Source organism: Microcebus murinus, chromosome 15 (assembly GCF_040939455.1).
Source record: "Microcebus murinus isolate Inina chromosome 15, M.murinus_Inina_mat1.0, whole genome shotgun sequence".
NCBI lineage: Eukaryota > Metazoa > Chordata > Mammalia > Primates > Cheirogaleidae > Microcebus > Microcebus murinus.
The window spans coordinates 32876380-32890027 of NC_134118.1; the positions used below are offsets into that span (position 1 = coordinate 32876380).

Genomic DNA, 13648 nt, shown 5'->3' on the forward strand with positions numbered 1-13648 from the left:
AAAAAAAAAAAAAAAAAAAAAAACCTATGCCACAATATTTTTATTCCAATTTTACAGGTGAAGATTCCAGGTTATATAGACTTTTATTTTACCTGGGTGGTGGGTGGTGGGGGAGGATCACACACAAAAAGTGAAAAAAGTGGAATTTGAATCCAGATCTCTGTGATTCTGGGAAAATGAGAGTGATCAGCTGTCCCAGTTTGTCTGGGACTGTCCCAGTTTTGCAATGGAAAGTTTTGAGTCCCATCCCAGGAAACTCCTCAGTCCCGGGCACACTGGGACAGTTGGTCACTTTCTTTGGCAAGTACTGTATCAAATAAGAGATGTAGAGTTAAAGAGAACCTTGATGAATTATAAAATATGCTAAAAATGTAAGTTATTGACCACCAGATTTGCTTTCCATTTTTCTTTTATTACTATTTGTTTTAATGTAAAACTAGTTTGTTTTTACAATGTTTTGAAAACTACTATCCTGCTCCATGACAACAAAGTTCTGTGATCCAATAAGTTCAGAAAATAATTCTCACATCAACATATTATAGTCCCTGAGAAATTCTGCAGTAACAATTCCAGTCTAATTTTGTTAATCAGCATTGCCCAAACTAATTACCATTTTGAAATTTTCTTAACACCAATTATTTTCCATAGAAATAGTGTTTTGTGTAACATAGTTGGGAATGTTAAATGTTTTATGGCCTTACTTATTTCTAAGAAAGCATCGATTATTTAGTTGAATAAAATAATTACATATTAAACAATATTTCTCTATCTTTCACAACATTAATTCTTAGTTTTTTCATTTTACAAAATAATTATCAACATGGTCAAAAATTATGAGCTCTAGGAAAAATAAGTAAACCTCTAAGAAAGTCTTTCTTCAAAAATTCCCAGCAATGACCAAGGAAATCAAATAAAGCCATAGGAAAAAGAACAGCATGAAGAAATATTATACACTTAAAATTATTCACTTGTCTTAATTTCAAATTCAACTGCAGTCCACCTTCTGGAAAAGAGCTGTCTGTGATAAGGTCATCTTTAATTTACTGTAAAGCATTCTGAACATGTGCCCTTTGAAACTCCACTGAATAAAGGCGTAAAATCTTCATAAAAACTCAACATCCTTGGTAAGCACACAAGCTGTACCACATTTTCCAAGGGTGAAAAGAGAGCTGCATTGGCAAGAAACCAAAATTAACATTCTTTATTATTCTCTATGAATAATAAAAATAGTTTTAATCCACTGTGAAGAAAGATTCTTCATGTAAAAGGAATACATTAAAAACAATATATCTTTGCCTGAATTACCTACACTGGTAATTGACCTTGACTGAAAATCTTTCTTAAGACCAAGACTTTTATATTTAGAAAATTTAGATTACTTAAGGATTCAAATTTTTAGATAAAACTAATTATATTCACCAAGACAGAAAAATGATACTCAAATCAAGGCATTTGATTTGAAACACTATCTGGTTTTGATTTATCCATAGGTGAAGACTTACTTAGAGGCAGATCTCTTATTTTCTTGGTTGCATAAGTGCCTCTCCCCAACTCTCCCCACTTCCTAGAAATCTTCTAATAAGGCAAAACTTTCTGATTTTTTTAATCTATGAAAAACAAAGTATATATTGTCAAGGGTGTTTTGGGATTCAATTTTGACACCTGGAGATCAAAGATATCTACCTGCAAGTCACTACAGTCTTTGAGAGATGAAGGAACCACTTGAGGTGTCAGAGATTCAGCAAAAGCTAGAAATGTTACTGTATGTTTTATTGAGTGCCTAAGTTAGCACTTTGCATAACCACAGTATTAGAGATTTGGGAGAAATCTTAGAGATCAACTAGACTTGTTCTCTTCATGGATACAGAAATTTAGAAATTAGATATGAGCCCAGATATACTACATTATAATCACAAATATCAATAATCCATTTTTATTTTTAATGGTATAATATATATGTAATTTTTCCAGTTAATGTTTGTAAAATATTTAATTTTAACAATATCAATTTTTAATGTATGGATTTACTTCAGTAATATGCATAATTTTTAAACTACAAAATATAAGGAACCAAATATATCAAGCTTCTAGGTTGTGGTGGGCAATATATTTTAATATTAGGAATAGTGAATGCCAATCCATCAGCTGTGGTTTGGTCACTTGAAACACCCAAGAAGTAGAATTAATTCTATTAGGCCATCAGGGTGCTATTTAATGCACAACACTAATTACTGGACTGACAAAGATTATACTATTTTCAGACAGGCCTAATAAGTCTCTTAGGACAGCAATTAAGAAAGTTTGAGTCTCTCTTAAGTTGTTTCTGGAGTAAAATGAGATTTTTGTGGGAAAGCCATTATTTAAAATGCTACACAAATGTCAGTCGTGGATTGTTGCTGAATTCCTTAAAATAGGGGACATTAAAGGCACAAAAGTCAAGCTAAAGTTATTATGTGACAAAAGGTAGAAAAGATAGTCATATCTTACAATTCGTTGGAGACATCAAAAACACTAAAAGTCTGTCTAAAAGTAGAAATATTTGTAAATTAATTTTGAGATAGTGGCAAATAATCTTTATACTCTGCCTGTTTTTGAAATTGTTTTTAAGGAAGGCAAAAATGCCTACTTTAACTTTCCCATGTTAATTCAGGTGTTATGATGGGTCAGATCAGATTACTACCATCACTTTAACATTTCATCAAATAAAATATTAATAACTCACTACTTTTCTGCCACAGCTCAACAAAGAAACATGGCAAATGCTACGGCAGAAATTAAAACAAAATTTCTTGACTGATAATCTCATATGTTTTCTTTCAATAATTTGATATTTTATAGTTCATTACTCTTCATTTCTACAAATATCTATTTTGTGCATACTCTGTGCAAACTATTGTGTGAGATTTAGACCAATAAGATATAAATGAGGCTGATTGCCTCTTAGAGTCTTAATTTTAGTCCACAATCTCTAAACTGAATTTTTGTCGGTATATTACATATATGATTTTGCAATTATTATTTCATTAATAAAGACATTAAGATAAATGGCAGATGTAACAACTCTATTTCTCTCTGACCTCATTCCATAACCACAATTCAAATAACTATTATGTATGCCTGGATTATTAGTGAGATCTTCCAAAAGCTCCCTACCTCCACCTGCATTCCCTGCAATCTCTTGCCAGGGAAGCCATAGTCATCTTCCTGCACCAAAACCATGACCAATACTCTCCTCTACTGCTTCTCCGTTGCTCTCAGAATTAGACAAAAAATCAGTGTATCAACAAGGCACATAGGATCTGGATCCTGCGCATTCCTAAAGTTTGATTTCTTAACATTCCCTCAAAATACTTTCAACCTTTAGGAAATATTTATATTTTCCTTCCATTGAAGACTTTACAGATCCTAGTTCCTTTATCTGGAGCCATTGTTCTTATGTTTTCTCCTAATTCCTACCTCTCCTGCAAGTCTCCAATTATATATTGCTTCCTCCAGGAAGCCTTTTCTTATTTCCAGAACCAGAATTAAGAGATTCTTACAGGTAATATCACAGTATTGTTGCTTTCCTCTATTTGTTTATCCAGAAAGTCTCTATTAAATAGTTACTATGTGCTAGGCTTTATTCTAGGAGCTTGGGATTTGTCAGTGAACAAATAAAAAAAATAGCACTTGCTTTCAAGCAGGAGGAAACAATTAAAAATGCAATGAATAAATGAATTATAATACAAGACACCAGAAGGCAATAAGGGGAAAGAACTGGATCAGGACAAGGGTGATGATGGGGAGACTGCAGCTTGAAACAGAGTACCATTGGCTTCCTTGAGAAGATGCCATTGAACAGAGATCTGAGGAGTCCTTGAGGTTTAGCCATGCAGATATTTAAGGGAAAACAGTGGAGAAGAGGGAATAGCTATTGCAAAGACCTAAAATAAAAGCTTCCTGGGATGGTTAAGGAACAGCAACGAGGACATTGTGGCTGAAGCAGAGTGAGCCAAGTGGGAGAGTGCCCAGAGATGAGGCCTCATGTGACTGGGCGACAGGGTACATGGGGCCTCATAGGCCAACAGGATGATGTTGACTTTGACCCAAGTAAAACAGAGAGACTTTGGAGGGTTTGGAACAGAACCACGACATAATCTAATTTATGTCTTAAAAGGACCACAAAGATGGAAGATAACAGGGGCAAGGTGGAAGCAGGGAAACTAGTCTAGAAGACTATTGCAATAACCCTGGCAGAGAGACAATTGTGGTTGGATTTAGGGTGCTTGCAGAGAAGTGAGGCAGGGCTTATAGGATTTTCTGATGGACTGGATGTGGGCTACAAGGGAAAGAGAGGAGGCAGAGACATTTTCCAGTTTCTGGCCTAAGCTACAACTGAAAGATGTAGTTGCCATCAGCTGGGACGGGAAAGCCTGTTTTCCCAAAAGGAATAGTTTGCAGAGGCTGAGAAGTAGGTGGTAGTGGGAAATCAAAGTTCAGTTTAGAATGCATACATTTAAGTTGGCAATAAGACAATTTCCATCAAAAATGCTATGAAGTAGTGTTGCTCTCTAAGTCTGATGACTGTATACTCCTTAAAGACCAGAACTTTTGTCTTTTCTCTGACACATAAAACAGTGCCAGCTGCAGAGTAGAAACTCAGTAAATACATGTCGAATGGATAAATAAACTAATAAATGAATGAATGAATGGAAGTTGCCCCAAATTAGCAAATTGATGAAAAAGAGTCAGATTTAAAATCTCAGTACCATGACTCTAGGATTACTTTTTTATATAATATATAATAATGAAGAAATTTAAACATTACAATTTATACTTGGTGGTTATTAAAATATTTTAAATATCAAAACTTAAAGATTTTACTTGTATTTATTTTTTTTTTATTTTTTTATTTATTTATTTTTTTTTGAGACGGAGTCTCACTTTGTTGCCCAGGCTAGAGTGAGTGCCGTGGCGTCAGCCTAGCTCACAGCAACCTCAAACTCCTGGCTCAAGCAATCCTCCTGCCTCAGCCTCCCAAGTAGCTGGGACTACAGGCATTCGCCACCATGCCCAGCTAATTTTTTGTATATATTAGTTGGCCAATTAATTTGTTTCTATTTATAGTAGAGACGGGGTCTCACTCTTGCTCAGGCTGGTTTCGAACTCCTGACCTTGAGCAATCCGCCCGCCTCGGCCTCCCAGAGAGCTAGGATTACAGGCGTGAGCCACCGCGCCCGGCTACTTGTATTTATTGAATAAAATTTATTTTAATTACAAAATTGTGGAGGCTGCTTTAACCCTTAGGGAAGACCTAAACTTTACAGTGATTATTTCTTACTCCCATAACTTGATATATTTTAATATAATTTCCAAAGCCTAGCCATAGAAAGAATTTGATGTAAAGAGCTGTATTTTTATAGGTTTTTATGTTTATATCACTAATTTTTATTGTGGAATAGTAAAACGTGATTTAAATTATCTGGCAATGTACCTGATACAGTCAATGACCCAAAAGACAACATCAAAGGAAATAACCTCATTGAAAATAATCTCAAGAGAGATATGTTTGCTTCCTTCCTTAAGCAGATCATGTACTGAGAATATGTTCCTTGTTTATATTTAGAGAATGCAATGTAGTGGCCTATATAGTTTTACCTCCTTTCTTCTGCCTATGGAAGCAGAAATGATCATAAAAGCATTATCTAGTAGTTACTACCTTTTATGAGTTGACAATTGAATAATCACTCCTCTTCCAACTGCTACAACATGCACTTCTCACTGGGCAGATATTTAAGTTCTTGCAGCTGCTACAAATGTACACATCCCTGAATCTGGCATGCTATTGCATTACTTTGAGTTTCTGTCCATTTTCCTTTTTCCCAAGCAGCTTCCCATACTTGTCTTCCTGCTCAACCACATGCAAAGTCTTGCTTAGGCATCTCTCCTGCAGAAAGCCTTTCTTGACCTCCCTCGTATACATTTTCCTAATCATATGCAGGGAACTGGCACATCTTTACATGCATCCTTCTCTATTATATTTGTTTATTGATATGTTTCCATTAGACTAGGCTCTCAAGAGCCTGCATACATTTTTAATACATTACATACATTTTTAATTTCTTTTTTTGTATTTTGTTCCTGGCCCTCAAGTACATGAGCAATACATGTTTGTGTTAGGATGAATGACCACCTAGATGTATTTTCCCCACATATTTTCAGTAATTTTTATCAAGCTTCAAAGATCTCATAAAATATGCCCCGTCAGGTGGAAATAGGGAGCTTGAAAAATGTGAAAGTTGGAATAGACCTTTGAAATTGGCTGAAATTCTCTCATTTTAGGAAAAGGGTGGGAAAATAAATTAGTCTTTATGGGCACCTATGTTTCCAAAACTGTGTTAACTCTGTGCACATGTTATTTAATCTTCACAGCAACCTGGGAATTAACAGCTGTTAATGCATCGTACAGATGAGAACACTAAACCCAGCGTCAAACAGTAACTCAGAGGCTAAGTTTTTAAACACCTTAGGCTATATTCTTTGCAACATTCCATGATGAAAGTCCATAACGATCTCTCTGAAAATTGGCAGAAGCAATCAAAAAGGATGCACTCTGAATGGGAAATGCTACAGCGGGAACAGAATAAGAAAGGGCATCATGCAGGCACTTATCAGAGTGAAATGTGGCACTAGGTTTTGGCAAAAAATTAACAGAATGCATTGCCAAAAAATTCTCATACCCCAAATACACCTTTTATGCAAGACACATGAACTTGAATAATGACATGACTTCTAGGAGGAAACCAGTTTCATTTTGCTTTCATTCTTCTCAAAGCAGGTGGCAATAGGGGGCAGCACAATGACTAATGGACTATTCAGAAGGAGCATACAGGTTCCATTTGAGGATGAACACACACCCTTCATCCTGGCGCCTTCTCTGAATGGATGGAAGCCTGAAATTCCACGGAATGGGAGCAGCAGTTAGGCCTCTGCTAAGCACAGATAGAGACATACTCTGACACTAACTAAGGGTCTGGGTGTCATTTGCCTTCTCATGAGCTGGTTACATGAAGGGAATGCACACAAGACCAGGTCATTGATAGAAACAACACAAATGCTGAATCTAAATCAAAGTCACCAAACAGGAAGTTATCTAGTTTTAAAAAAAATAACTTTGGTTATTCTTTAACATACTATGGGATGTTTTTTTGAAATTGATTTAAAAATAAAATATCCATTTACACACACTCAAAAGTAGAGAACTTCAAAATTCTAATCCTTATCTAGTATCAGTCTATATCCAGACAAAAATTTATAGTCAAACAACCTCTTCAAAGATGTCTAATCAGACTCAACTGTGAGAGCAACAACGATAACACTGTCCCTTACTTGTACATACTCAATTAACTTTATAATACATGAATAAACAAAATCGCTATACATTTGATAACTTTTTGAACTTTAATTCTTAATTTTCATAAATCTTTAGTTTCATAACGAATGTGAACATCATCTCATCCTTCAACCCATTCACTCTTCAAACCACTCTTAGCCAGGTTTTAATCCTAACTCTGCTCTCAGTAAGGTTACACACAGAAGAAAAAAAGAAAATTTCCTGTCAATAGCAAAAAATAGTTAATATTTGGAAGTTACATATGTACATGTGTGTATACACAGTAAAATACATCAAATAAACAAGTGAAGACTTAGATGTGTCCAGACCCATGAAGAATATGGGTTGCTCTTATATCTGAGCAGTGCATTACAGTTAGAATTCAAGAATTCCTTGTTTGATTACATAAACCATTTTTTAAATTATTAAAGCAACGTGAGAATTTTATCTCCTTTTTAGAGTGTCTCAGAAACTAGGCTATTTATCAGCAGTTATTTTACACACCTGCACAAACACATACTTATTTGTGGCCATATGCTTATTGACTTAACTGTCTATGAACTGTCTACGAGTAAGTTTTTTGAAGGTAGGGAATAAATTGATATCTACTGTTGTTCAATTTATTTGCAAACATAATTTTCTAAGCAGCAGTCATACTGTCCCTCATTCTTCAGGTCTCAGCTAAATAGCGCCTCCTCTGAGCACCTGATTTAAGACAAGTCTTGCCCACCGTGTCTCTCAGAGCTTGTCACTCCCTTCCTTCATGGCATTCCTCTGTCAATGTTCATTGCCTTTCCTCCACTAATCTGTGAGCAGGGACAGGATCCTGCCTTTATGTCTCCCACCAAAGTGCCTGGTTCAGAATCCTCTCAATAAAAATGCCACATGAATAAATAAATGAATTTATTTATTATAAATTATTATAAGTGTGATGAAGTAGAAAACTGAAGAGTAATACAATAAAGCTCTAATAGTTTCTTGCCTAATTAAAATGTGAAAAGAGTATTTAGCAGTAAATACATCTGCCACATTTTGAACTGTGCTCTAATCTCTGTGCTATTTTCTCTTCCTTCCCAAGGCCCGTCACATAAGAAAGAACAAAAGCAGAAACAAAAGCAAACCTTAATTGTAGTCGTGTGTGCTCCAGGGTATTCCTTTTCTTCCAGTGTTGACCATCTTTCTATAAATTTCGATACCAAGGAATCATCATAGTCCACTATCTGAAATCCAGAGACATTTGCACCTCCAAACTGAATTTTCAGTAGGTCTCCATCAGTAAACCCCTAGACATAAAATACATTTACGTCACGCTTTTTATTTGGGAACAAAATTCTGCTTAACATTTACCAAATAACTCTCTGCATCGTGGTTTTTCATATTCCAAAGGACACATGAGAGATAAAAAGCCTACAGAAAATGTTTCGTGTATCTATCAGCCAATGCTTTGCACCAGCACCTAACACCAGATTGGCATCATAGTGGGTCCTTAATCAACACATGTGTTTTGATTGATCATCTCATGAAACACTCATGGTTGTACTTACATAAAAGTTCTCCATTTTATTGAGAAATCTTCCTTGGGTAAGGACTGGGTTTTATATATTGACTCTACAACAGAGCACCACCATGTGGTTATAGATACCTAATAGCATTAAACTAGTTCGCCAAGAGCTATACAACCTTGTGAACAAATTATTTCTGTTTAAATTGTTTATCTACTCGGGTGACATAAACATCTTCAAAATGAGGATGGAAGGTACTAAATGGCCAGTCATTATTTCAGAACAATTAAACAATTTCACATTAAGCCTAAAACTAATTTTATGAAATATATTAAATTTTTAAAAATCAATTTCTCTTGCAATATTAAAATGAATTCAGTCATTACTAAAACTATTATGTGGTATTTACATTGATTTCAAATAGTGGGCTGACATGAATTTTATATACCATACTCTCTCAAAAATAAAATGACAATTTCAATATGTCACAATTATAAATTTTTTCACATTTCACAATACTCTTAAATTCTTTATTGTTATGCATGAATTTTAAAACTCTCCTGAATTAAGTATAAATCTCCACAACCCAAAATATAGGAGAAATTTTTCTTTGTTGTTGATATTAAAATATATATGTAGTATATTATTTATCTGGGGTCAAAAGTAATTACTTCGTATTGGCTCAAAATTTTGTTTTTCCTTTTATCAAAACAATACAAATAGTGCAAAAAATTATATAACAAAAATCATAGATTGTCTGCTCCAGCCCAACTAGTCCAGTTAAGCTGTTTCAAAGCATTCAATATTTTTGTTTTTCATGTATTTACTTCTGTACTTACACATGACACACTTTTATTGTCTTTTCTAAATTTATCAATTTTAGACATCCTTTATTGAGTTTTTGTTTATGATGGACGACTTGCTGTCGTGATCACTATTTATCTCCTCACACATTTTAGTCAATATTCACTCTTTACATGTTTATAACTTTGTTATTCATAGCAAACCCAAATAGTATGCTCAGATTGCATTTTCTTTCTTGAACATTATTTTATCCCTGTGTTCTTATTTGCCTCATTTTTTCATTACTAGAGACGTCTATATGCCTATCCTTATTTTTTTCCAGTTGCTCCATGAAAACGTTTCTTGTCTATAAGAAAACAGTGGAGCTCCTGTTTGACAGCATCATACATTTAGGCTGCAAACCATACCTGGACGGTCAGCGAGCTGCGTGCAGGTGTCGTTACGAAGAAAAGACTGATCTTTAAAGAAGATACTGACAGCTGATGACAGAGGAGGATGGAAGAACATAACCTTTGACAAAGAACCAACGTTTTTACAGGATAAAGCTATCTTATTTTGTGAAAAGACTAAGACCTTACAGGAGTTTATATTTTGATGTCAAAACCCTAAGGGAAAACAAAGTTGGGGAAGCAGTGAGGAGGGCATGTTTGCCTGCTCAGGTGTCTTCCTGGTGGCTTTGCTTCGTGTTCCAAATTGTCTTGAGAAGTGTGTGTTAAGGGGAGAATTTTTAAAAAGAATATATAACTCAATTTTCACAGCCATATTTACAAAAAAGAGATCAGATATAAAACTCATTATAAGGTCTGTTCAACATTATTTGGAAATATGGGAGATTCTTCACATATATTAATAGAAGTATTATTTGTTTACCAGGAAATTTTAAATGTACATTTATGCCTGACAAGAACTGAATTTATTTTTTCTCTATTTTAATTACACATAATTTGCTGTTTCTCTTTAGCTCATGGAGCATATAGATGAGTCACACATCTATGAGAACTAGTTACAAGGACGAGGCTTCCATATCTGTTTCTCTTATAAAGTTGGAGCCATCATCTGGTTTCCTCCCAGGGAGCAAACCCAAGATATCTAAGTGTTACGTAATATGCCTGGAAGACGCTATGAACAAGATTTGGAAGCATAGCCACTTCCATTTTGTGAACCACTCATGTGACAAATATCATCTTTTGCTATATAACCTTTGCCTTAATTGGAGAAAAGATGGATGTAATGAAACAAATGAAAAGTTTAACACAACACATCAGGGTGCTATTTGCTCTTATTCTTTGATGTTTATTCCCTAGCGCTTGTTTCCCATGGTAGATTCTGGAATATTTTTAAAACAGTGTCACTTTTACTAATTGTGGTCTTAAAATAAAGATTATTCTTGATACTATTAAAAAAGTATTCAGACCTATCAGGTAATCTATTTCAATTTTCCTCTGAGTTTTCGTTTCTAGGAGCCCCTTCTTAATGCTTCCATCTAAATTGGCTCCTCTTTCCATCTACTCCACGGCTGTTACCTGGTGTGTGGTCACACACCACTCTTCTGTGTTAATCCCCTGTTTCCTTGGTCACATTGCTCTTTCTTGATTTACTTCTTTCTTCTGCTAGAGCCCCCTGATAGTTTCCTGAGACACATTGGAGGTAAATTTTTGACATATTGCATGTCTGAAAAATAACTTTATTTCACCCTGACACTTGGTTAGTATTTTGGCTCACTGTAGAATCTCAAGTTGAAAATCTCGTAAAAATCTGAAGGCACTGTCCTGTTGATTTTTATTTGCCATTGTTTTTATTTTAAAACATAGTTCATTTCAATTCTTTTTTATGTGTGATCTGCTTCCCATCCCCAACCACCTGCCAGAAACTTTCAAAGCCCCCTCTTAATTTCTGAAATTACATGATAATGTTTTCACTGAAATAATTTTTCTTTTATTATTATGTGTATTCAATGGGCAGATTTGTATCATTCAGTACTGGAATCTTTTCCAAATATTTTTTAACATTTTCCTTGCCATGTCTTCACTCTTCTCTCTTAGTAGTACGTCATTGATTAAGATAACACAAGTCTTTGGTTAAATGTTTACATCCTTACAGGTTTTATTTTATTCTATTTTGTATTGTGTTGTCATATTGCTATATAATCTGGAAGATTGTCTCAGCTTTATCTTCAAACTCATTTAACTTATTATTGTAAAAAACAAAACAAGTTAATTTTCCAGAGTTCTTTCCTATTCTCTATTTTTTCTTTTTGTAGTATCCTTTTTTCTTTTTATAGATAAAATATTTTCCCTTATTTCTATTAATATATAGATATTAAGTATAATTTTAAGCATTTTCCTCATGTTTCCTGCCCTATTTCTGTTTATTTGTTTGTATTACATCCTCCATAGCAAAGACTTTTCTCAAATGCCAAGTTATCCTTGACTATTTGAGAGTTAAAAAAAAACACCAAATGTTTCTTGGAATTTCTATGTGCATGGGCAAGGCTTGTTAGCAAGCATGCTTCACTACAAGGTATAATAGATGGTTATGTAGGGTGAACAACAGTGCATTTTGTCCACATCTAGAGTCCTTTTCTCTGGGATTTTCAGTTTTTTCAGAATCCTCCATTCTCCTCCATAACTACATAGGCTTGGCTAAATTCTAGGAACAGGATGGGGGATGGAGGATGGTAAGGTTCAGAATACCAGATGGAGACTTTCTCTTAGTTGCCCTGTTTTTAAACTCAATTCTCTGAGCCTCAGGAATTTCTCCAACTCATATTCTCTAGAAAGAAGTAATTATCAAAAGAAGAAGTGGGTGTTTAGGGAACAGGGCTTGTAGGTACCTTGTTTGCCTTTGAATGGAGTCCCTTGTACCAGGTGCTCTTAGTGACAATCCAGGTTCCCTGGGATCCATTTTACAGATGCAGTTGATTTGCCCATCCCCCCAGGCACTTCCTCTGCTTTGGGCAATGGCTCCTATCCATAACCTTTCCCAGAGAATTGTCCATGGACAGTGGGAGCCACCAACTCATGGCCCTTGTTCAATGACAAAGATTAACTAGCATTTAGGTATAAAAGCCACTCAGTCTTGCCTCAGGTTGAAAAGTGAGATGCAATTTATGTAACAGACCAGCCCAAGGGATCAGACTGGATACAGTTCTCACCTCAAACCAATTCTTGCATAGCTTTTTTCCTTCCTCTGTTGCTTCCCTCATTCCTTTACAGGTTGCTCTTGAACCTTACTCAACAATGTGAACATAAATACCCATGCCTGGCTTTGCTTCTAGAGAAACCAGTAAGAGATTCCTGTTTTTAGCTCCACACCTCAACCTTGCTTTCTGTGGTTTCTTGCTCTTCAAAGACCGAATCTCACAGGTTTGTTCGTTGTCTATATCTCACTCTATAGGCACTTTTAGTTTTATCTTCCTTCTCTTTGCTATGCCACATGTTCAAACTTCATCTGCTGTGTGTCCTGAAAATATTTGTTGACCTTTTCATCTGTTAAAGTTTCATTTCCTATTTTCTCTTTCCTTATGGTTTTATATAATTTTTATTTTTTTTGTCATTTTACTGTGGTTTTACTACAAAAGACTCTTTCAACTGAAACCTGGAATAAGGTTGTAGGTTGGCTTCCACGAGGATTTGCATTTTCCTAAGCTTTCCTCTTTCTTCTCTGAAACTTTTTCAATTTATAAGAAGCAAAATGAGAGGAAGAAGGAAAAAAAGAGGGAAGCAATCACAGTGAAGAGGCCAAGGGCTAACAATACAGGTGGCAACAACTTGACAAATTAAAACCGACACTACTACTGGAGATTTATTTGCGTAGTATTGAAATGAAAGGTAAATCTTCCTTATTAGTCTGTTAGAATCTAAAATTTTATCATACAGACATGTCAAATCATTAGCAGGAACCACTCCTTTTTAAATAATTAAATCCAAGAGAGTAGTCAGTTTGAAGAAATGAGCACTGCATCCCCTTA

General features: G+C 35.0%; 1 protein-coding gene across 7 annotated transcripts in view; it reads right to left on the bottom strand.

Moving 5' to 3' along the window:
- GRIA2 (glutamate ionotropic receptor AMPA type subunit 2) overlaps positions 1-13648 on the bottom strand; it is a 139964-nt gene that overhangs the window by 36974 nt on the left and 89342 nt on the right. For all 7 annotated transcript variants that reach the window (XM_076010564.1, XM_012783608.3, XM_012783611.2 and 4 more), the window contains exon 6: positions 8494-8655. In XM_076010564.1, coding sequence (XP_075866679.1) covers positions 8494-8655 — 162 coding nt within the window. The remainder of the gene's footprint in view (positions 1-8493; positions 8656-13648) is intronic.